This window comes from Bubalus bubalis, chromosome 24 (genome assembly GCF_019923935.1).
Source record: "Bubalus bubalis isolate 160015118507 breed Murrah chromosome 24, NDDB_SH_1, whole genome shotgun sequence".
Lineage (NCBI taxonomy): Eukaryota > Metazoa > Chordata > Mammalia > Artiodactyla > Bovidae > Bubalus > Bubalus bubalis.
Window position 1 is genome coordinate 16141105 of NC_059180.1, and position 22035 is coordinate 16163139.

The 22035-nt window shown below is 56.0% G+C and overlaps 5 protein-coding genes across 19 annotated transcripts in view; 3 read left to right on the plus strand and 2 right to left on the minus strand.

Moving 5' to 3' along the window:
* Window positions 1-4379: 4379 nt before the first annotated feature.
* CORO1A (coronin 1A) lies at window positions 4380-9888 on the plus strand. 4 transcript variants are annotated; one of them, XM_006070501.4, is made up of 12 exons: window positions 4388-4542; window positions 5064-5171; window positions 6081-6279; window positions 7440-7562; window positions 7660-7789; window positions 7876-8060; window positions 8219-8338; window positions 8530-8634; window positions 8748-8893; window positions 9005-9062; window positions 9157-9372; window positions 9675-9888. In XM_006070501.4, exons 3-12 carry the CDS (start codon window positions 6082-6084, stop codon window positions 9777-9779), a joined length of 1386 nt encoding a protein of 461 aa, XP_006070563.2. In that variant the 5' UTR covers window positions 4388-4542; window positions 5064-5171; window position 6081; the 3' UTR covers window positions 9780-9888. The 4 variants fall into 4 exon arrangements, with proteins under 4 accessions (XP_006070562.2, XP_006070563.2, XP_006070564.2 ...); XM_006070502.4 differs by having other exon boundaries at window positions 5064-5141; XM_006070500.4 differs by lacking the exon at window positions 5064-5171 and having other exon boundaries at window positions 4380-4542.
* A 249-nt stretch (window positions 9889-10137) lies between these two features.
* BOLA2B (bolA family member 2B) lies at window positions 10138-13063 on the minus strand. 4 transcript variants are annotated; one of them, XM_044936244.2, is made up of 4 exons: window positions 12794-13063; window positions 12607-12704; window positions 11165-11233; window positions 10138-10736 (listed from the first exon to the last, which is right to left on the minus strand). In XM_044936244.2, exons 1-4 carry the CDS (start codon window positions 13061-13063, stop codon window positions 10604-10606), a joined length of 570 nt encoding a protein of 189 aa, XP_044792179.1. In that variant the 3' UTR covers window positions 10138-10603. The 4 variants fall into 4 exon arrangements, with proteins under 4 accessions (XP_044792179.1, XP_044792180.1, XP_006070565.2 ...); XM_044936245.1 differs by lacking the exons at window positions 10138-10736; window positions 11165-11233 and adding an exon at window positions 12177-12319 and having other exon boundaries at window positions 12607-12666; XM_006070503.3 differs by lacking the exons at window positions 10138-10736; window positions 11165-11233 and adding an exon at window positions 12177-12319.
* A 235-nt stretch (window positions 13064-13298) lies between these two features.
* On the plus strand, window positions 13299-16391 carry SLX1A (SLX1 homolog A, structure-specific endonuclease subunit). Of its 2 annotated transcripts, XM_006070508.3 has the most exons (6): window positions 13299-13465; window positions 13977-14028; window positions 14190-14528; window positions 15788-15915; window positions 16092-16179; window positions 16261-16391. In XM_006070508.3, exons 1-6 carry the CDS (start codon window positions 13299-13301, stop codon window positions 16288-16290), a joined length of 804 nt encoding a protein of 267 aa, XP_006070570.1. In that variant the 3' UTR covers window positions 16291-16391. The 2 variants fall into 2 exon arrangements, with proteins under 2 accessions (XP_006070570.1, XP_025130331.1); XM_025274546.2 differs by lacking the exon at window positions 13977-14028 and having other exon boundaries at window positions 13310-13465.
* Window positions 16392-16745: 354 nt separating this feature from the next.
* LOC102404894 (sulfotransferase 1A1) lies at window positions 16746-21026 on the plus strand. Of its 5 annotated transcripts, none has more exons than XM_025274544.3 (9): window positions 16746-17300; window positions 17524-17747; window positions 18615-18795; window positions 18903-19028; window positions 19117-19214; window positions 19718-19844; window positions 19947-20041; window positions 20539-20719; window positions 20845-21026. In XM_025274544.3, the coding sequence occupies exons 3-9, from the start codon at window positions 18648-18650 to the stop codon at window positions 20955-20957; spliced, it is 888 nt and encodes a 295-aa protein (XP_025130329.1). In that variant the 5' UTR covers window positions 16746-17300; window positions 17524-17747; window positions 18615-18647; the 3' UTR covers window positions 20958-21026. The 5 variants fall into 5 exon arrangements, with proteins under 5 accessions (XP_025130329.1, XP_006070568.1, XP_006070569.1 ...); XM_006070504.4 differs by having other exon boundaries at window positions 16748-17300; window positions 18611-18795; XM_006070506.4 differs by lacking the exon at window positions 17524-17747 and having other exon boundaries at window positions 18611-18795.
* A 153-nt stretch (window positions 21027-21179) lies between these two features.
* SGF29 (SAGA complex associated factor 29) overlaps window positions 21180-22035 on the minus strand; it is a 30134-nt gene continuing 29278 nt past the window's right edge. For all 4 annotated transcript variants that reach the window (XM_006070510.3, XM_006070513.3, XM_006070512.4 and 1 more), the window contains one exon: window positions 21180-21382. In XM_006070510.3, coding sequence (XP_006070572.1) covers window positions 21266-21382 — 117 coding nt within the window. In that variant the 3' untranslated portion in view covers window positions 21180-21265. The remainder of the gene's footprint in view (window positions 21383-22035) is intronic.

Here is a 22035-nt window from a genome sequence, read left to right on the forward strand (position 1 = left end):
GACAGCCCTGTCTTACTCCTTTCTCAATCCTCAATCAATCAGTTGTTCCATTCAGGGTTCTAACTGTTGCTTCTTGATCCGCATACAGGTTTCTCATGAAATGAATGAAAAAAAGCCAGACCCATACTGTATGATTTCATCTGTATGGAACATTCTAGAACAGGCAAAGCTAGTTTATACTGACAGAAAGTAGATCAATGGTTGTTGGGGTCTGAGGGTGGGAATTGATTGTAGAAGGGTGTGAACTTTTGGGAATGATGGAAATAATCATATCTCGATTATGGTGGTAGTTACATGCGTGTGCTTGCTAAGTCGTTTCAGTTGTGTCCAACTCCCTACAACCCAGAGGACTGCAGCCTGCCAGGCTCCTCTGTCCATGGGATTCTTCAGGCAAGAATACTGGAGTGGGTTGCCATGCCATCTTCCAGGGGATCTTCCTGACCCAGGGATTGAACCTGTATCTCCTGTATTACAGGCAGATTCTTTACTGCTGAGCAACTGGGGAAGCCTGGTAATTACATAGGTATATACGTTTGTCAAAACTAATTGATCCATGTATTGTACTTAAACTGAGTGTGTTATATGGTATGGAAGTAAAGATGAATTTTATTGTATGGAAATAAGTTTATTTTATTTTTTAAGTAATGCTCTAGTGATTAAGACTCTGTACTCCCAGTACCTGGGTTCCATCCATGGTCAGGGAACTAGATCCCACATGCCACAGCTAAACTTTCCGTAGGCAGCAACTAAAAGCCGAAATGAAGACTGATATTCCCATGTGCTGCAAGTATTAGTAAGACCTGGCACAGCCAAATAAATGAAATAAATACGTATTTTTTAAATAAAAGGAAATAAAATAAGGTTACAACTCAAATGAGAAGAATCCATTCAAAATAGCCACAAAAATATAATAACACCTGTGAGGGGAAATCTAATGATATACTTTACAGAGAAAATTATAAAATTATATTAAAGGATATAAAAGAAGACATAAATATATGGAAAAATACATTCATGGATGGAAGTCTTAATATCCTTCTCAAATCAATCTGTAAAGTTAATGCAATTTTATTAAAAACTCTGAGTTGAAAAGTCTATCTGTTAAAAATAAATACAGTAGTACTTAAGTTGAAATGGTATTCTGTCTGGGATTTAATAGATTCCAAGAAAATAATGTGGAAGATGGAACCAGTATTGGTTATATGTTGGTAACTGTTTCTTGTTTCTTTTTAATATTTGCTTATTTTTGGCTGCCTTGGATCTTAGTTGCAGCACACGGGATCTTTCATTGCAGAGCAAGGGCTTCTCTCTAGTTGTGGCAAATGGGCTCAGTAGTTGTGATATGCAGGCTTAGTTGCCCCATGATGTGGAATCTTAGTTCCCTGACCAGGAATCTAACCCATGTCTTCTGAATTGGAAGGTGACTTCTTAACCACTGAACCACCAGCGAAGTCCCAGTTCAGTTCAGTCGCTCAGTCACGTCCGACTCTTTGCGACCCCCATGGACTGCAGCACGCCAGGCCTCCCTGTCCATCACCAACTCCCAGAGTTCACCCAAACTCATGCCCATTGAGTCGGTGATGCCATGCAACCATCTCATCCTCTGTCATCCCTTTCTCCTCCCACCTTCAATCTTTCCCAGTATCAGGGTCTTTTCCAGTGAGTCAATTCTTCGCATCAGGTGGCCAAAGTATTGGAGTTTCAGCTTCAACATCAGTCCTTTCAATGAACACTCAGGACTGATTTCCTTTAGGATGGACTGGTTGGATCTCCTTGCAGTCCAAGGGACTCTCAAGAGTCTTCTCCAACACCGCAGTTCAGAAGCATCAATTCTTTGGCGCTCAGCTTTCTTCACAGTCCAACTCTCACATCCATACATGACCACTGGAAAAACCATAGCCTTGACTAGACAGACCTTTGCTGGCAAAGTATTATCTCTGCTTTTTAATACGCTGTCTAGGTTGGTCATAAATTTCCTTACAAGGAGTAAGTGTCTTTTAATTGCTTGGCTGCAGTCACCATCTGCAGTGATTTTGGAGCCGAAAAAAGTAAAGTCTGCCACTATTTCCACTGTTAGCCCATCTATTTGCCATGAAGTGATGGGACCAGATGCTATAATCTTAGTTTTCTGAATGTTGAGCTTTAAGCCAACTTTTTCACTCTCCGCTTTCATCAAGAGGCTCCACTTTCATCAAGAGGCTCTTTAGTTCTTCACTTTCTGCCATAAGGGTGGTGTCATCTGCATATCTGAGGTTATTGATATTTCTCCTGGCAATCTTGATTCCAGCTTGTGCTTCTTCCAGCCCAGCGTTTCTCATGATGTACTCTGCATATAAATTAAATAAGCAGGGTGACAATATACAGCCTTGACATACTCCTTTCCCGATTTGGGACCAGTCTGTTGTTCCATGTCCAGTTCTAACTGTTGCTTCCCAGTTGATGGTAATTGGGTAACTGGGTTTTTTGTTTGTTTAAAAAAAATTTTAAGACCTTTATTTTTATTTTAAAAGATTATTTTATTTTTTAATTTTTATTTTTTGGCTGCACCACACAGCATATGGGATCCTAGTCCCCCGACCAGGGATCAAACCCGTGCGCCCTGCATTGGAAGCAGAGAGCCTTAACCACTGGACCATCAGGGACGTCTGTTAAATTTTTATTTATTATATATTTTATTTTTGGCTGTGCTGAGATTTCGTTGCTGCCCGAAGGCTTTCCCTAGTTGCAGCGAGCTGGGACTACTTTCTAGTTGCACATGCTTCTCACTGCAGTGACTTCTCTTGTGAAGCACAGCCTCTCAGGTGCTCGGACTTCTGTAGTCATGGTGCACGGGCTTAGTTGCCCTGCAGCATATGGAATCTTCCCGGACCAAGGATCAAACCATTGTCCCCTGCATTACAAGGCAGATTCTTAACCTCACTGGTCCACCAGAGAGTCCTGATTGATGGTAATTATTGAACCTGGGTGATGGGTACATACTCTAGGGTAAGTGAGCAGTGCTGTGCACCTTTTACAGGTGAGAAAGCATCGCTGAGGCATCCCAAAAACCATGGAGCAAAGGTTCTCTGGGCTGACTGCATCATGTTCTACAGACCCTTTAGGGCAGGACAGATCAGAGGAGATCTTTCGGGCCTTGCTAATGAGTTTGAATATTCTGAGTTCAGCACTTCAGTTCCTCTTTACTATGTGTATCTTGCACCTTGGAAGGGCCTGTGGTCCTGTCTCCTTCCTGGCAGGTGTACCAGTCAGAACTCTTTCGGGTGTAAATGCCAGAAATCCAACTCAAATGCATTGACTTAATTGGGAAAGGGAACCTATTACAGGTTAAGGGATTCAGGCACAGCTTGACCAGTTACTCAAATGATGTCTAGAATATGTCTGCTCATATCTTGCATCGGCAGTCCTCTGTGTGGGCTCACTTTTCCTACATGCCAGGTAGTATTAAGCACTTGCTACACTTTGGATGAGGTGCAGAAGGCTTTCTGTTCTTATAACGTCATGAGGTGAGTCAGACGCTGTTTCAGATGGAGAAACTGAGGCTGCTGAAGGAGGTTAGGGAATCCGCCCAAGATCACTCAGGAGGTGTGACATCCGGGAGTCAAATCCATAAAGCATCTGATTCTGGAGTAGCCTTTCTTGAACCTTCACATGGCAACCTCCATGACAGAGTCTCTGAACCAAAGGATGGGAATGAACCCTTTCCTCTTGAGTCTCAAGCCCAGGCTCCAGCTTCTGCTTAGTTCTTGGAGCTGTTAATTTGTGCCTGTCCTTCCAGTGGGCTGAGAGCTCTTTGGGGCAGAAACTCTGACTCTTTCACCTCTATAACACCAAATTATGTCATATGCCCCTGGGAGGCAGGCAGGGCGGGGTGCTTCTAGGTGAAGACACACCCAGAGAGGTTAAGTGACCCTCCCAAGGCCACCCATTTGTACATGTAGGGGCCTGAATAGACCCCAGGTCTCCTTGGTGCAGGTGGACACAACGTTCCCCCTCCTCTTTGCGGCCCCCCACCACTTGTTCCCTGACTGGAGGTGGGGCAGAGAGATGGTAACACAGCCTTTGCTAAGGATGGGGGCTATACTAAGGCCCACTTTGAGGGAACTGATGAGCCATTTTATGAATGCCAGGGAAAGGATGGCGAGTAGGCTGGGGGTGGGCTGGAGAAGGGAAGAAGGAACAGGTTATTTTTGCATATTTGACATTAAAAAAGTGAAGATTAGATTCTCAGCGACTGGCCAGCAGCATCTGTTTTGGTTTGGAATTGGCAGCTGAGGCGCTGAGCGCCGCGGCGGGAAGGGAGGGGAGGCTGCGGGCTGGTGGGCGAGGCGGCGCCTCGGCGGAGGGAAGGGCTCTCCCCTTTAAGAGCTCCGCCCAAAGGGGCGCTGCCACCCCTGAGGAGGCGGGCGCCGCCGCTTCTCATTCATTGTCTTGACAAGAGCATCCTCCGCGGACGGTCTCAGGCTCCGCCGGCTCCTTCCTCCTCCTCCTCCTCCTCCTCCTCGCCCTCCTCCGTCTGAGGGGTCGCTCATCTCTCAGCCGCAGGTAAGGCTGGAGCCCGGCGACCCGGGCTCGGCATCGCTGCCCTGGGCCACCTGTGGGGCAGGCGAGAGCTTGGCAGAAGCCGGCCGTGGGGGTGGACAGACTGTCAGAGCCGCTGGCTCTGAGGTGGGGACAGGGCCCGTCCACGCCCCGCGTGGAGGGACTCGCCTGAGCGTGTGGGTGCGCGTGGGAGGGTCCACCCGTGTGTCCCAGAGCTCCGTGAGGGGGCGAGGGTGAGGGACCACGCAGCCAAGATGGAGGTGGGGGAGCCCGGGGGTCAGGACACCCGCCGGCCGGCCTCTCCCCAGAACGGAGTCTTTGGGGTGGCGGTGAGGGGCAGGGTGGGGTGAGCCCAGTAGCTGCCCTGAGCTTGGAGACAGGAAGGGGTTGAGAGCAAAACAAGAAAAGGCCAAGTTCCCCTTTCCGTGGTTTCCGGGGCCTGGTACCTGCGGTGGGGGAGGAGGCAGGGTGGGGCGATGGCTTCCTGTCTCCCAGCCTCCAATTTGGGGCTCCCCTGTTCCCAGACCCAGGCTTCCCTCCTGGACGAGTCCCCTGACCCCAGCCAGCTCCTCTCACAGGCGCCTCATCCGCTTTCTGGACAGGTGGATCCACAAGCCTCCTCCAGTCCCAGGGTGGGTGAGGGTGGCGGGAGCTCCAAGGGAGAAGGGCTAGGCACGAGGGAGGCGGTGGAGGAGAGGCCATGGGACCCCCACACCAGGCTGGCAGAAGATGCTTTGGGGCCCCAGCATGGGGCCTGGAGCCTGGGGAGCCAGAGGCAGGTCCCTTGGCTCTGCTCGCTGTCCACGCAGCCGTGGAGGAAAATCGTTCTCGCTGCACCTCTGATAAGTGAGCACCGGCCGCTTCCTTCCTGTGGATGGCTTCAGTGGGGTGGAGAAGGCACTTAAGGGCACCTGCTTAAGTTGGGGCAAGAAGATGAGGTGTGAGAAGGAGGAGATGCTGGGACCCCAGCCATCTGCCTGCTTCTGGTGCCCAGAGACCCGCTGGGAAGCCCTCCGGCCACGGGGGACATGCCTCCCAGGCAAACCCACATGCCATTTCCCTCCATGTGTCCAGCCTGGGCCTAGAGGTGGGGAGGGCCTCTGCCTTTTAGGCGGCTCCTCATGTGGGTGTGAGGGTGTGAGGTCTGGACGCTGAGGCTGAGTGCACCCTCCAAGCTGTTGTCCTGAGGCCATGGAGGGTGGCCCGTCAGAGAGGATGGGCCCTGTGTCTGTCAGCCAGTCCGCGGTCAAGTTGGCACTAGGTGCTACCCCTCACCCCAGGCTCTGCTGTGGAGGCCGAGGGTACGGAAGCCAGGCCTGGGATGGGTTGAGACGGTGGGCCTTGCAGGTCAGCCAGGAATGAGGAGGGGTGGGCAAGGCATGTATAAGGGTAGCCGGATATCAGTGACAGGAGAGCGGCAGGGAAGTTAGCTGAGACCATGACCGCCAGACTGAGGGGTGGGTGTCCTGGGAGAGATGGGGGCCACTGGAAGGTCAGGGTTGACCTGAGGGGAGAAAAGCTTTTCACCCCTCTTTCACCAGGATGAGCCGGCAGGTGGTCCGTTCCAGCAAGTTCCGCCACGTGTTTGGACAGCCGGCCAAGGCCGACCAGTGCTATGAGGATGTGCGCGTCTCACAGAACACCTGGGATAGTGGCTTCTGCGCTGTCAACCCCAAATTCGTGGCCCTGATCTGTGAGGCCAGCGGGGGAGGGGCCTTCCTGGTGCTGCCCCTGGGCAAGGTGAGCCCCTGGAGCCCTGGGGACAGGTCCTCCTCCTAAGGGGGCCTCAGGTCACTAGTGGCCCCCTGGTGGCCCCGATGAGGTGACTGTCACCCAGCCATCCCGGGCCGCAGTGTTGTCCTCTGCAAAACCGGGTTGAGCCACATGAACCTTACGCTTCCTGCAGTGCCTCCATGCAGCGCTCGGATGGAGCTGAAGCTCAGGGTGGGGGGTGACACGGGAAGTGCCAAATAGCAAGTCCTGCAGACCCAGGATTAGCCCTCCCAAGTCTCAGCCTGGAGCTTTCTCCTGCACAGAGAGGCCTGGGATGGGGTCTGGGCGGGCCCAGCAGTGCTCTTAGGGTTTGGAGGGACCTCCCTGAGCCCCTGGGAACCCAGCGAGCTCAGTGGCTCCCAGCTCACAGGCAGGGATGAGGTAAGAGACCCTCTCCCCCTCCGCCAACCCTGGTCTCCCTCAAACCCTACCCTCCCTGTTGTCTGCGTACCCCCCGCCCCAGCACACTCCCGTGCTCTTGGGGGGTGAGACAGGAAGGGGAGATGGGCCCTCAGTTGTTACCTTAAAAGGCCCGATGGAAACATAGAGAAGAGGAAGTGGTTGTCGGAGTAAGAGCTGGGCCCGCGCTTCACACAGGAAACCCTGCTGTAGCAGCCGTCCCCGGAAGCAGCCATTTCAAACCCGTTATAACAGACTTCCCCATCCTTGTCCTTGCGTGGGGACCTGTTTCCACAGCCCCATCATTCACACACGCTTCCCTGGGGAACCCCAGCCCTGATACAACCACACCCTCAGCCTGTCTCACGCTGGGGGCCTGGCCTGTCGTGCCATGGAAGAATCTGGGGTGGGGGTGAGGGTGGGGGTACCAGGCTCCAGGACACGGATAAGAAGCTGAGATGGAGCTGGCAGGAACTTGGCCAGGGTCTGACAGAGGGGCAGGACCAAGCCTGCATGTCCATCCTGCGCTACCTGTGGCCAGCCCTCTGAGTTGCCCAGACAGCTCTGGGACTGGGGAAGAGCCCCAAATCCTCCCACCCTAGGCCCCTCTCTGCCTCCCAGGGACCCCACAGCTTTTCCCTCTGTGCCTCTCTGAAGGGGCATGGGGAGGTGGGATTGGGTTTAGAGGGCCAGAGCACCTCCCTCAGAAGCCCCGCTGTGTCCTCCAGACTGGCCGTGTAGACAAGAATGCGCCTATGGTCTGTGGCCACACGGCCCCGGTGCTGGACATCGCCTGGTGCCCACACAATGATAACGTCATTGCCAGTGGCTCCGAGGACTGCTCCGTCATGGTGAGTGTGGGGGGGACCCAGGGGCCAGGAGGGGGCTCAGGCACTAGAGCTGATGTTGGGTGCCACCAAGACTCACTCGCTCACCTCTTCTCTGTAGGTGTGGGAGATCCCTGATGGGGGCCTGATGCTGCCCCTGCGGGAGCCTGTCGTCACCCTGGAGGGCCACACCAAGCGCGTGGGCATTGTGGCCTGGCACCCCACGGCCCAGAACGTGCTGCTCAGTGCAGGTGCCAAGGGGGAGACGCAGGGAGGGCTGGTTGCCTGATAGTGAGGGGGGAGGCTCCTGGCTTCTGACACTGGGTACATCGCCCAGGTTGCGACAATGTGATCCTGGTGTGGGACGTGGGCACGGGGGCGGCCGTGCTGACGCTGGGCTCCAACGTGCACCCGGACACCATCTACAGCGTGGACTGGAGCCGAGATGGCGCCCTCATCTGTACCTCCTGCCGTGACAAGCGAGTCCGCATCATTGAGCCCCGAAAAGGCACCATAGTAGCTGTGAGTTGCCTTGACCTTTGACCCTAGAGCTTAACCCCTCCCTACCCCCCACCCCCGATGAGGCCCCCTTATATGCCGCCGTCTCCAGCTCCCAGCTGGGGCCTGGCCCTTAGAGGGTGTGTGCGGATGCCTGACTGGTCCCCTCCCTTTCCTTCCAGGAGAAAGACCGTCCCCATGAGGGGACCCGGCCCGTGCGTGCCGTGTTTGTATCCGATGGAAAGATCCTGACCACGGGCTTCAGCCGCATGAGCGAGCGGCAGGTGGCACTGTGGGACACGGTGAGTGCTGGGCAGGGACCAGGTTTAGTACCCTCTGCCCCGCCATGTGCCTGGCTGGAAGGGCAGGGCCTGTTTATCCGCCATGAGATGGGGGTTTCCGCTGGTTGGCCTCTCAGCCCTGGGCCCCACTCCTCCAGTGGTGGAGTCCTGACACGGCCCGGCTCATGGTTGTCTCCTGCCCATCTCTACAGAAGCACCTGGAGGAGCCACTGTCCTTGCAGGAACTGGACACGAGCAGTGGTGTCCTGCTGCCCTTCTTTGACCCTGACACCAACATCGTCTACCTCTGTGGCAAGGTGACCCCGCTGGGCAGGGGGTCAGGGGAGCGAGGTGGGCAGGGGGACTTAGAAAGGACCACAGCTGGAGGCATCTGCTGGTGTTGACCCTCCCATGCACCTACTGCCTGCAGGGGGACAGCTCTATCCGGTACTTCGAGATCACCTCTGAGGCCCCGTTCCTGCACTATCTCTCCATGTTCAGTTCCAAGGAGTCCCAGCGTGGAATGGGCTACATGCCCAAACGTGGTCTGGAGGTGAACAAGTGTGAGATTGCCAGGTGACTGCCCCTGCCCCTGACCTGAGTGTGCTCCTTGGGCAGCGCTGACCCCCATGCTGACCTTTAGTCCCAGCCATGCTGTGGGCACTGCTCACCTTCCCGTTTCCACAGATTCTACAAGCTGCACGAGCGGAAGTGTGAACCCATTGCCATGACGGTGCCTAGAAAGGTGATGCTCCCACGTCCCCCCTCAGGCTCTCGGAGTGGTCGGGTGGTGGTGTGGCCTGAGCACTCTCTTAACCAGTCCTGGCCTTGCCCCACAGTCGGACCTGTTCCAGGAAGACCTGTACCCGCCCACTGCAGGGCCTGATGCTGCCCTCACGGCTGAGGAGTGGCTGGCGGGTCGGGATGCTGGGCCCCTCCTCATCTCCCTCAAAGATGGCTACGTGCCCCCCAAGAGCCGGGAACTGAGGGTCAACCGGGGCCTGGACACTGGGCGCAAGAGGACGGCACCTGAGGCCAGTGGTGCTCCCAGCTCGGTGAGAGGCAGATGGGAGCCTGGGAACCAGGGCAGGAAGGTGGGGTAGGGCAGGGGCTGCTACTGATGTGGTCACTGACCCAGTGGAAAGAGGCTGGCGTTTGGGGGCAGCTACATACACAATATTGGGGATCCTTTGGGGGGTGGGAGTGGATAATCCTGAGGCCTCAGAAAACAGGTTCCAGGCTTATAGGCCTGCAGTTCTCTGGATGAGAGGCAAAGGGGTCCAAGCCCTGGGGGCTCAAGGGAGGAGGCCTAGTGGCCCAGGAGGGGCTGGGGCTAATGCTGCGTGGGGTTCCCCAGGATGCCATATCCCGGCTGGAGGAGGAGATGAGGAAGCTCCAGGCCACGGTGCAGGAGCTGCAGAAGCGCTTGGATAGGCTGGAGGAGACAGTCCAGGCCAAGTAGAGGACCATCGGCTGGGGCCGACAGCCTCGCCTCCCTCCCTTCCATTCCCACTCCTCAGGCCACAATGGCAGATAAGAAAATAATAATAAAATGGCTTTATTTTCTGGTACCTCGCAGACTCTGATGACTAGTCAAGGGGATGCTGGGTATGCTGAACTGACCTGCCTTGTGCTTCCCTCTCCATAGCCTTGATGAGCCTGACCCCTGGCAAGGGGCTGGAGAGATGCCTCTAGATGACCCTAGGCCAGTGGTCCCTGAGCTTTTTGGCACCAGGGACTAGTTTCATGGAAGCCAATTTTTCCATAGATCAGGGGGGTGGGTGTGGGCTGGGGTATGGTTCAGGCATGACTCAAGTGCGTTCCATTTAGTGTGCACTTTATTTCCATCATTATTACATCAGCTCCATCCCGGATCATCAGGCAGCAGATCCCGGGGCCTGGGAACCCCCGCCCTCCGCAGATAGGAACAGGCCTTTGTGGGGCAGGGGGGAGCCACCCTGTGCTGATACAGGTGGGGAGCCTGCTCTGCTTTCCAGCTGGTAGGTCTGGGCTGCTCAGGGCTCTAGCCTGGATGGCGCCTCAGTCATTCTCATGTTTACTCCCCAGTCTGCCTTTGCTAGTCAACCGCAACATCAGCTGTCCTGACCCTGCTGCTTGGGGAAATGAAGCAACCAGTGCTTACATGACAGCTGTCAAGCTGTAGGCCCAAGGGATCAAAATAAGGGGTTCTTTGTAGGGAGGAAGCTTAGGCCCAAAATAGTGGGCCTGACCTTAGTTTACAAGTGAGGAAACTGAGGGGCAGAGCAGGAGAGGGCAGATCCTGAGTTATGACACAGTCTTCCCGTCCAGTTCAGAGCCTTTCCTGCACCGTGCGGCTGCTGCTTGAGCCTTGTCGGTGGCTTCTGCCTGGGCCTGGCCTCTATAAGAGGGACCTGTATTGGCAAGGAGTGGGGAGGGGCTTGGGGGAAGAGGGGTTGGAAGTAGGTTTTTGATGGCCAACTTAGCAGGTGACCCCCTGAGCTGGGACACAGGGCTATTGAGGATGGGTGTCCTGGCCACAGCAGGGCTTCGTTCATCCGTGCAGGGACCAGCAAGGAGGAAATGTCCCATGTGAACCTCTACTCCCCTTGGGCTTGCCATACAAATGTCCCTGTCTGCCCACTTGAGCCTCAATCTCTATGTAAGCCATGTGACCCTGGGCAAGTCCCTTTTCTCCAGGCCTCCGTTGCTCATCTATAGAAAGGGGAGGGATTCTGCCACAGCTCTGTGAACACGGGGGGTGGATCCAATCAGGGGTGTGGCATAGAGAGAAGCAGACCATCTGGAGCTGGAGTCTGAGCCTAACCCCCCCACCCCCACCCTACCAACACACACACACACACACACGATGCGATGTTGGGCCCTCCCAGTGAAGCAGACTTGCGAGTAGTTACTAGTTCTCCTGGTCCAGGGAAACTGAAAAAAAAAAAAACTTCAGGAAAGGATCCCTGGAACTCAGAAAGGTTAGCCCCTACTCACCATGACTCCTAGCTCCGAGGAGCTAGAGAAACAAGAGAGAGGTGGTGGTGGTGGTGGAGGGGGTGTTTGTGACAGTAATTTAGGGGCCAAGAAACTGGCCTTGAAATCAGAGGAACAGGGTGGGTGGGATGGTTGAAACCCACAATTTCTTTCCCGGAAAGAGCCCTGGCCCCAATTAGGACACTTGCTATTCCTCTTGGGTCGTGGAGACCTTGTCTGTGTAAGGCCTAGGCAACCCTGTCACCCGTGTTGACACCAGGGCATCACCTGCCCCAATTGTGTGGCTCTGGTGACCTTACTTTCCTGCTGTAACCCTACCCCTATGCCCAGCCCACCTCTCCGTCCCAGAAAAACCTCACTCTGGGGGGCAGCTGTGGCCACATCAAGCCCAGGACCAAAGGGTCACAGGACCTTCTCCAGGGGCCAGAAAACACCAGCATTCCAGGCGCTGGGAAGCCCCTGCTGGGGGACCAGGTTCCTGAGGCTGTGGAGGACTTGTAGGGGGCATGTGGAATCCTCTATTATGCTTTGACATTGGAGTGATATACTGGGAAGGAGAGGTTTGCAAGTTTCCCAGGGTCCTGAAACCTTGGGCACTTTCTCATCTGTATATTTTGAAAGAGGACTGAACAGAAAGCCCAGAAATGGTCAAAGAATGGGGGGTTGGGTGAGTATTGGAAGTATCCAAGGAGTCCACCAAGGCCCACGCCGGAAGGGACTTTAAAGACAGACGTTTCACTTTATAAGTAGGGACACAGGCCTATGTGTGGAGAGGGACTTGTCCAAAGTAAAACAATGGAGAGTGGAGGGCAGGGAGAAGCCAGGCCCTAGACCCAGCCTCTGCACACCTCCCATACACACAACACACTGACACAGAAGATGGCCCTGATTCATAATTTAATGCGGGTGCAGGTCCGGGTCCCTTATTTCTGCTGCTCACGGGCCCACTGCTCTGGGGTCAGGGTTTTCTGCTCAAAAGCGTGAATGTGCAGGAGCTCTTCTGCTAGGCAAGTGTTCACAAGCCTGGGAGAGAGATGGGGTTAGAAATGGGCAGGCTGGGGCCTGGGTCGTGGTCCCTGAAGCTAGGGTCTGCCGGGAGACTGGAGGGGTCCTCCAGGTTGTAGTCCCCGGGACCTGGGAACAAGAGAGGTAGAGGGCTTAAGTCTCAATATTTGATGCTGGGGCCACGAAGGCGGGATCCCTGGGGTGGTGGTCTATGGATGGGAGTGAGAGTTAAGGTTTCAGGAAGCGACCCGGTATGTGGTCCCAGAGCTGGGGCCGCGCTGAAGAAGGTGTTCCCGGAATCTCACCGGTGTCTCTGAAGCAGCGGCTTCCCCTCGAATTTGGCCGACACCACGAGGACTCGGAAGCTGGACGCGCAACGGTTGGGAGTCGTGTCCTCCACTTCCTATGGGGCAGAATGGCGTGGATGTTGCCAAGTCCGCCCCCCAGGAGCCCTGTTCCCCTCGTTGGACGAGCCCAGGCCGCTCAACTCACCACGTGCTCCGCTTCCAGATCCCGCTGCAGCTTCTCCCGGAGGTACTCGGCACTGAGTTCCATTGTGGCAGCCCAGGGAGGGTGGCAGCCCACCGGGGATGGAACCCCAGTTCTGACGCCAGCCACACTGCTTCCGCCCTTACTGGCGCCACTTCCGCTGAGGCACCTACTTCCGCCCTTACCAAGACGTCCGTAAACTCGGCACTTCCGCCCTATCCCAAGCCCAGTTTTCCAACTGCCTTCGGTTTCCGCTCCTGTCAGAGTCAGCATGAGGCTCCAGCGGACTCGAATCGGTACCCGCCGCCTGAACAGCAACCCGGGTTCTGTGCGGTGGTTTGGACACCCTAGCTCCAACTAGGAGAGGGTGCACGAGTTTGCATTGCTGTGACTTCTAGGGTACCTCGGGATAGCTCCCAAGCGCTTTTTCTGAGACAAGCATCTTGTGGCCCTGGCAGCCCAGCCCTCCCTGGGTCACAGGCCCCAGCAATCGACCCCCAAATAGGCGATGGGCGCCGGATGCTTCTTCGGCGTCTACCTGCTCTACTGTCTGAACCCACGGCACCGGGGCCGCGTCTACGTGGGGTTCACCGTCAACCCTGCGCGTCGAGTGCAGCAGCACAACGGGGGCCGCAAAAAAGGCGGGGCCTGGCGGACCAGTGGGCGCGGGCCGTGGTAAGAGAAGGCGGGTCACTCTGGAAGAGGACTTCAAGGAGAAGGCGGGGGCCGGCGAGGGAGAGGCCGGCTGAAAGGGGCGGAGCCAGACCTGTGGCAGTGGGCGGGGCCCGCGAGGGGGCAGGGCCGGGGGCGGGAGTAACGGGGGCGGGCCTATCGCCGCGGAGGAGGAACCCTGTTTGGGCCTGGGTCTCAGAAGACGGGATTGGGTGGGAAGGGGACTGATCTAGGTTTGGTCAGTGACAGGGAGTTTGGTGAACAAGACTGGGTTGGAATAGAGAAAGCCTGGAAGGGAGAGGAACTGAAGAGGGCTGTTAAGCACCTGTGACTAGAGGTGGGGCCTGAGGTTAGCAGGTGCGAGGGGCTGGCTATATCTCCACGAAGGGAGCAGGGCCTCGTGAGCTAGGGGTGAAGCCGATGTAACTCCACTCTCCGGTAGGCCAGGGGATTCGGTTTGACACGGAGTGGGGCAGGGGGCTCACGGGTCGCGCGCCCTCCTTCTCTTCCCTAGGGAGATGGTGCTCATCGTACACGGCTTCCCCTCTGCAGTGGCCGCCCTTAGGGTAAAAAGGAGTTGGGGGCAGCGGGAGGATCAGGGCTAGGGCTCAGGGCCCTCCCCGGGCAGCCCCCTTCCTCGGGGCGACCCCCTTCCCCAGGCGACCCCTTTACCCCCGCGGACCCCTTCCTTAGCTGGTCCTGAAGCTCTCTACCCCCTTGCCTGCAGTTCGAGTGGGCCTGGCAACACCCACAGGCCTCGCGCCGCTTGACGCACGTGGGTCGGCGCCTGCGCGGAGAGGCCACCTTCGCCTTCCACCTGCGCGTCCTGGCGCACATGCTGCGCTCGCCGCCCTGGGTGCGCCTTCCGCTCACCCTGCGCTGGCTGCGCGCTGACTTCCGCCAGGACCTCTGCCCACCGCCGCCGCCTCACATGCCACTGGCCTTCGGGCCTCCGCCACCCCGGGCCCCACCCCCGAGAAGCCAAGCAGGTCCTTCCGACGACATGGGATGCGAGCCGCAGCAAGACGTCGACGCCTGCTGCACCCTGTGCGCACGCGCGCTCCAGGTAAGATGGGTCAGGGCAGTTTAGGGTTCAGAGGACTTAGGATCAAGGGACAGGGCCGTCCACTGACACCTTTTGGCCACTCTACCCCCATCTCTATCCTTTTTTTTTTTTTTTTGCTTTTGTCTGCGCTCGGTCTTCTTTTCTGTCAATGGGCTTTCTCTAGTTGCTCAGAGCGGGGACTACTCTCTACTTGCCGCCCGGGCTTCTCGTTGGCATGGCTTCTCTTGTGGAGCACAAGCTCGGGCTCCCCAGGCATGTGGGATTTTCTAGACGAACGATCGAACCTGTGTCCCCTGCCCTAGCAGGCGGGTTCTTAACTACTGGACCACCAGGGAAGTCCTGCTCCCATCTCTACAATGGGAATGGTGCTTGCGGCTATTCCTCAATGCCAAGGCCTCCTCAGGGCCTTTGCCCTTTCCCTTGGACTGGAAGATTCTTTCCTAGACCCTCCATCTTAAGAAAATGCCACCTCTCCTCCGGTCAGCTTTTCCTTGGCTCTCCATCTAAAACTGCTTCTCTTTCTTGTACATCTCCCTGGCTTCCTTTAATGCCTGTTATTGTCTGACATATTGTATATTTTATTCACCTTATTATCAGTCTTTCCCACCCCCACCCCCATATTAAATTCCACAGGGGCATTTAGTTCCTTTTCACTACTGTAGAACAGGGTCTGGTGCAGAGCAAGTGGCTAATAAATATTTAATCAGTTAGCTGAGATGATGTGTCTGGCTTCTACTGAGCTCTCAGTAAGTATAAGTTGAGTTCTTGCCATTCAAGGATTAAGTGACCTGTCTGAGATCTCTCAACCTGTAAGGAGCTCTAGGTGTGGCTGCCCTAGCCATGCTGTTACATGATCACTGCTAGCACTCAGAGAAAACTGGCCAGCTTAGTCCCTGTGGACCAGTATTTTAGCCTCTCGGTGCCTCAGTTTCCTTATCTATGTGCTGTGTTTAGTCGCTCAGCGTGTCCGACTCTTTGCAACCCTATGGACTGTAGCCCGCCAGGCTCCTCTGTCCATGGGGATTCTCCAGGCGAGCCTACTGGAGTGGGCTGCCATGTCCTCCTCCAGGGGATCTTCCCAACCCAGGGATCAAACCCAGGTCTCCCGCATTGCAGGTGGATTCTTTTCCATAAATGCAAATAATAGTAGCACATGCCTCATAAGGTTTTTTATGTAAAGCCCTTGGAACAGTGTGTGGTCCGTTGTTAGCTACATGATTACTCCCCGTTCTCTCTTACCTGCCTGCCACCTCTTGCAGGATGAAGAGAGCCCCCTATGTTGCCCGCACCCTGGCTGCTCCCTAAGGGCCCATGTGATCTGCCTGGCAGAGGAGTTCCTGCAGGAGGAACCAGGGCAGCTCCTGCCTCTAGAGGGCGCATGCCCTGGGTGAGTCCCACATCCCTGCTCCAGGCTGGTTTAACTCCAGGAAGGTGGGAAGGGGGTGCCCAGTTGCCCAAGTCCAGGCCTGGGGGTAGCCAAGGCCTTCTCTTGGCACCCAGGTCCTGGCCTGGAGGAGGCTTGTGATCCTGACTCTGTTTCCTATCAACCATACCCCCTGGTAGCTGTAAGAACTCACTGCTGTGGGGAGACCTGATCTGGCTGTGCCGGATGGGCACTGAGGAGGACGAGGAGGACTCAGAATTAGAAGAGGTGAGAAGTGGCTTGGACCCCAGCCTCTCTACCCCACCCTGTCTCCTGGGCTGCCTTTCACCAACCCTCTTGTCTCCACAGGAGCACTGGACTGACATGCTCAAGACCTGATTCCCAGCATCCTCAACCTCCACCCACTCCTTTTCTTTGCCACCCTTTGTGGCTCTGGCCAGTTTTTACTTGAATACAATAAAAAGTCTGAGTTCAGGGTACCTGCTGGTGTTTCCCGGGGGTGGGGAGCATGGGTAGGAGGCAGAGACCCTGTTGGTAACTGGGGCCTGAAGAGGATAGGGGAGCGGGGAGGGGCTGCTGGCCGCAGCATGGGAACCAACCTCTGAAGTCACACTGTCCTTTGAGGGCTTAGGAGACTCACACCCTGGATGCAGAGCCCACTCAGCTCCAGTGCCCAGCTTGACTCTGGTGGTGCTGGTGGTTTAGTCGCTAAGTTGTGTCTGACTCTTGCAACCCCATGGACTGTAGACCGCCAGGCACCTCTGTCCATCAGTTTTCCCAGGCAAGAATACTGGAGTGGGTTGCCATTTCCTTCTCCAGGGGATCTTTCCGACCCAGGGATTGAACCTGGTTCTCCTGCATTGCAGGTGGGTTCTTTACTGTCTGAGCCAGCAGGGAAGACTCTGGACTTTAATCCAAAGAGTAAGAACAAAGGCCAAGGAGGAGAGGAGGGTGCTCTCCCCCAACAGGGTCCTGTGACTCTCGAAGCCCCAACTCCTTGTCTCTGTCTGCGGAGCCTCATTCAAACCCAGAGAAAGAAAAGCACCTTCTGAGGGCTGTTTTACCAACCATAAATGAGGCTCCACGCTGTCCTTGGAGCTCCCTCCATGGGAGTCGTGGAGCAGGGGCACATGGAGCAGTCAAATAACTCCCAGGGTTGACGCAAGCATTCTGGCTCTTTCCTATCCTACGCTGCCTCAAAAAGAGCCTGCCTTGCGTGGCTCCACCCCAAACCCCGTCACCCTGCCCACGTACATCCCTCTGGACTCTGGACTTGCCCTGTGGTCAGAGCCAGAAGTTCCCGGAATGTTCAGGCTGCTGGGGGCCTGCGGGCTGCCTTCCACCTGAACCCTTGGCATCTTCAAACCTGGCCTGGAGCCGGCAGAACCGTGAGTGCCCGTTTCACCTCCTCTCCCCTGCCCTTTCTAGACCAGGCACATTAGAAAAAGCTGTCTCTTGGCCCTCTCAACAGAGGAGGAGTCTAGAGGGCAGGTCAGGAGCCAGATTCCAGCTCAAAACACCAAAAAAAAAACCCTGAAAAACTATTGCACCATTGTGTCTAGTTTCAGCCTTCTGTTTTCTACACACTAAACGCACATCGTGGGTTTTCAGGCCAGGCCAAGCTGGGTTCCAGCTGAGGAGGGTCCTCCCACCCCAAACGTCACCCTCTCCTTCCTGGAGGACAGCCAAGTCCCAGTGCTGGTGCCAGGCCCCTCCCACTTGAGAACTACAAAGCTTGCAGCTCAGAGAGCGGTCCTGCACTCACCACACCGCGCCTGTTCTAAGCCCCACGCAGACACAGGCAGGGTCACAAGGCCAAGATCCAGAGAGATCAGGTGAGAGCGAGGTTGGGGGGCAGCAGGGCTGGATCCCGCTCACCTCTCACTGCTGCTGGCTCTGGGTCCGGTCCTGTCACTTGATCTCTCCACTCCCACTTCTCTCGATCTGCCCTTTCCCCTGCTGCTGCTGCTAAGTCGCTTCAGTCGTGTCTGACTCTGTGCGACCCCATAGACAGCAGCCCACCAGGCTCCCCCGTCCCTGGGATTCTCCAGGCAAGAACACTGGAGTGAGTACCCTTTCCCCTAGGAGTGCTCAACTCAGTCTCCAGCCTGGCTTGAATCCCTCTCCTCCTTGCACTTCCTATTCTCCGCTGAGTCATCAGTTTTGCTCACTCATCTGCAAAACTGACACAGTTGCTCAATTGGCTGTGTTTTTCTCCAACTGGGAGGGCTGGTTGGGCAAGCTGGATCTCAGGCCCAACGGCCTTTGGGAGTTTTCCATATGTGAGGGCCCAGGGGAGCTCAAGGAGGAAACGAGAGGGAGGAGCCCATCAGGATTAGGCCTATCTCAGAAGGGAGAAGACAAAGCAACCTGGGGGCGGGCCCGAAGTTCAGACAGGCAGGCCCTAGAGGTTTTCTCAAATGCACATTGAAATCCCCTGGAGAGCTTCCAAAAAACTGCTATCAGGATCCCATCTCCAGAGAGTGATTTAATTGATTTAAAAGCTCTGCAGGCAAATGAAAATGCACCCTGAGTTGTGATCCACTGCAGGAACACAGGATCTGGCTTTGAATCCCCGCCCCACCACACTGTGAGCTAGCTTTGTGAGCGCAGGCAAGTGGCTCAGGCTCCCTCAGCCTTGGGTTCTTTACTTCAAAGCAAGAATTCAACAGCTGGCACCATTGACATATTGTTCAAGGAAGGAGGCCACACCCCGGCGCCCCTGAGGAGACAGCATGGAACTGATCCAGGATACCTCCCGCCCTCCAGCAAAGTATGTGAAGGGCATCCCTCTCATCAAGTACTTTGCAGAGGCCCTGGGGCCACTGGAGAGCTTTGAAGCCTGGCCTGATGACTTGCTCATCAGCACCTACCCCAAGTCGGGTAAGTGATGGGGACACCCAGGCCTCCATTGGGCTTCAGTCCCCACCTTGGGCTGGGAGGGGCATGGCCTCAGCCCTGCTCATCCCCCATCCGTTCCCACCCGCCAGGCACCACCTGGGTGAGCGAGATCCTGGACCTGATCTACCAGGAGGGTGACCTGGAGAAGTGTCAGAGAGCCCCTGTCTTCATGCGGGTCCCCTTCCTTGAGTTCAAGGCCCCTGGGGTTCTTACAGGTGTGTGGCGGGGTGTTGGGGGCAAGCAGAGTGGAGGGAAGTTTGACTGGGGCTCCAGCTCACGGATCTTGCCCTACCTACGGCTTAGGTGTTGAGCTTCTGAAAGATACACCGGCCCCACGGCTCCTCAAGACACACTTGCCCCTGGCCCTGCTTCCGAAGACCCTGCTGGATCAGAAAGTCAAGGTGAATGGCAGAGGGAGCCAGAGGAGGCTTCTAGGGCCATCCCAGCTTTGGCCCTGCCTTCTGGGAAGGTCTCACTTCCTCCAGCCTGGTCTCATCTTAAGAAGGATGGGGTGAGGGGCATCTGCCTGATGCTCTAGTGGGGTCAGGTATCTGGTGAAAATGAGACTCCTCTGTGCAGTCTGGGTGCTCACAGGCCTGTGGAAGAGGGGCTGGTGGGAACCCGGCACGCCTTGTTCCAAATCCAGACAGAGTGGCGTTGAGGGGATTAGATTAGTATAAAATAACAGTTTCAGGAACCAGCCGAGTTTAGCATCAGAGCAGGGTTCAGGTCCCAGCTGGATCTTGCCTGCACCCCAGGGCTGCAGGCGAGTCAGCCTCTACCTGCTTCTCCTTTGGCCAAACTGAGAGAACCTCCCTGGCAAGGAGGCCATAAAGCGGGGACACCTAGTCCTGGCGTGCTGTGTGGTGACGATGCTGGGGCTGGGGCATCACTTCCCCTCCAGATGATCTACATCGCCCGCAACGCCAAGGATGTGGCCGTCTCCTATTACCACTTCTATCGCATGGCCAAGGTGCACCCTGACCCTGGCACCTGGGACAGCTTCCTGGAGAAGTTCATGGCCGGGGAAGGTGAGGCTGACTCTGGAGGAGGGGGGGAGGGGTGTGGAGTCAAGGGGCACCAGCTAAAATTTATGCCAACCTCTGTGTCCCGGCCATCTGCCCTGCCTCCAGTGTGCTACGGGTCCTGGTACCAGCACGTGCGGGAGTGGTGGGATCTGAGTCACACCCACCCTGTTCTCTACCTCTTCTACGAGGACATAAAGGAGGTGAGACCACCAGCTTCCATTTTCCTCCGTGTCACACTTAGGAAGGCAGGAACCTCACAGGGCCCTGCTGAGGCCCACTCAGCACCCTCCCCTATGGCAGCCCACAGACCAGCCCTCCTGGATCCCCTGCCCAGGACTGAAGAGTAGGAGTGCCCCCTCCGCAGCAGCGCCCTGTGCAGCCCTTTATCTCCTAATGCCCGAGTCAGCAACACGTGCAGACATTCATCTGCTCTGTACTGCCAGTGCTTCTCCTGGGACCACCATTATGAAAGGGGACGGTCCCTCCTCTCAGCCAAAAGGAACCAGACCTCTGTGATCAAGGATCACAGGGTAGAAGGCAGTCACACCTGCCCCTGGAAAAGAGGACCACAGTCAAGGAACAGGGCCTGACGTCTCTAGGCAGAAGTGGCCAGATCCCCTCAGGGTTAGAAAGGCGCCTCCCTTTTCTGCTCAGCAAGTAATCCAAACCTCCCTGAAGAGCCTCTCCACTGCTCCAGGACCCCAAAAGGGAGATTCAGAAGATCCTGGAGTTTATAGAGCGCTCCTTGCCTGAGGAGACTGTGGATCACATCGTCCAGCACACGTCTTTCAAAGAGATGAAGAAGAACCCCATGACCAACTACAGCACCATACCCACTACAGTCATGGACCACAGCATCTCTGCCTTCATGAGGAAAGGTGAGAGCCACCCCAGGGGGCGGGCGTGGGCATTTGGGGAGTGGGGGATCCTCAAATGGAGCTGCCCTTTGGCCATTCGGGGCCACCTCTGCAGCCGGGACCTCCTTCCTGCCATCTCTCCCCAGGCATCACTGGCGATTGGAAATCCACCTTCACTGTGGCCCAGAATGAGCTCTTTGAAGCCCACTATGCTGAGAAGATGGCGGGCTGCAAGCTCCGCTTCCGCTGGGAGCTGTGAGTGGTCCTCTGGGGGCGTGTGAAACAAGCCCAGCCATGGCTTCAGAAATAAAATCTGATGTGTGTTAAACAGAGAGCCTCTGTTGGGAGCAAAGAACAAACCTGAGCTAGAAGGGTAGATCCCCACTGGGACCCAATGAGGCCATCTCCCCTGGTGGCCTCTAGCTTGCCCTAGTTGGGAGGGAGAGAAGGGTCTGGAAAAGCAAAACCCAGGAGACATGGACAAGGAGGAAGAATATTTATTTGATCACAAAATCTTGTGCGTCCCCCTTTGAGGGTGTCAGCTGATTGCGAGTCTACTAGGCCACTTCACTTTTTCTTGGGCTCCTTACAAGCCACCACGTACCGCTGGGCTACATTGAGGGGAGGGGAGTAACCGTCTGCATAGGAGGTGTCTTCAAACAGGACGGAATAGTCATCCTGGGGCTGCAGCAGAGGCAGACAGGAGGGACTGGTCAGAGAGCTCCAGGCGAGCCCCCCGCCCCACAGCACCACCACTAAGCTAGTGACAGGAACCTCTGGCTCCTGGCCCCCAGACATGCCTGTCCTCATAGTCACTCAGGAAGTGGAGATGTTTGAACGCAGTCCCTGTTACTACAGAACTCTTTCCTCAGCAACAAAAGGCCAAGGGTAAGGGATGAAGAGCAAGGAGACCACCACCTACATGGGTGGGCCATAACTGGAGGGTGTGGCACCAGGGAGCCTGGGTTAAAGGGATCAAGGACAACCTAGAGGGCAACAGCAAGGATCCCGGAGGAAGAGGCAAGAATAGCCTTTATAAACTGTCATCAGGTGACCAGGGCATCAGCAATGTGGTCAAGAGCATGAGGGAAAGCGGTTCAGCCAAAGAAAAGGCAGTGGGGCTGGAGTTAAGGGCTCCAAGACAGGCCCTGGGCATGGAGCTTCTTATCTCAATGCAAAAGCGAGGTTAGACTAGTGTACGCATCGCGTCCATTCAGCTCAGGGCTCGCTAAGGCTCTGAAACTCAGGAAGAGGAGGGTGGGCCAGTGCTGCCCCAGAGGGCAGGGCTGGAGGGCAGACTAAGAAGACAGAGAGCAACTTACAGGGCCCTCTGAGCT

Bases quoted from the DNA above. Each gene is read 5' to 3' on its own strand.
- SLX1A (XM_006070508.3), top strand. From the start codon at position 13,299: ATGGGCGCCGGATGCTTCTTCGGCGTCTACCTGCTCTACTGTCTGAAC. The intron at 15,916-16,091 runs GTGAGTCCCACA...ACCCCCTGGTAG, and splicing joins CTAGAGGGCGCATGCCCTGG to CTGTAAGAACTCACTGCTGT. The intron at 16,180-16,260 runs GTGAGAAGTGGC...TTGTCTCCACAG, and splicing joins AGGACTCAGAATTAGAAGAG to GAGCACTGGACTGACATGCT.
- LOC102404894 (XM_025274544.3), top strand. From the start codon at position 18,648: ATGGAACTGATCCAGGATACCTCCCGCCCTCCAGCAAAGTATGTGAAG. The intron at 18,796-18,902 runs GTAAGTGATGGG...CCCACCCGCCAG, and splicing joins CAGCACCTACCCCAAGTCGG to GCACCACCTGGGTGAGCGAG. The intron at 19,215-19,717 runs GTGAATGGCAGA...CTTCCCCTCCAG, and splicing joins TGCTGGATCAGAAAGTCAAG to ATGATCTACATCGCCCGCAA.
- CORO1A (XM_006070499.4), top strand. From the start codon at position 5,240: ATGGGACCCCCACACCAGGCTGGCAGAAGATGCTTTGGGGCCCCAGCA. The intron at 7,790-7,875 runs GTGCCAAGGGGG...TACATCGCCCAG, and splicing joins GAACGTGCTGCTCAGTGCAG to GTTGCGACAATGTGATCCTG. The intron at 8,061-8,218 runs GTGAGTTGCCTT...CTTTCCTTCCAG, and splicing joins GAAAAGGCACCATAGTAGCT to GAGAAAGACCGTCCCCATGA.
- BOLA2B (XM_044936244.2), bottom strand. From the start codon at position 13,063: ATGCTGACTCTGACAGGAGCGGAAACCGAAGGCAGTTGGAAAACTGGG. The intron at 12,705-12,793 runs GTGAGTTGAGCG...TCTGCCCCATAG, and splicing joins ATCTGGAAGCGGAGCACGTG to GAAGTGGAGGACACGACTCC. The intron at 11,234-12,606 runs GTGAGATTCCGG...TTTTTTTTTCAG, and splicing joins CCGCTGCTTCAGAGACACCG to TTTCCCTGGACCAGGAGAAC.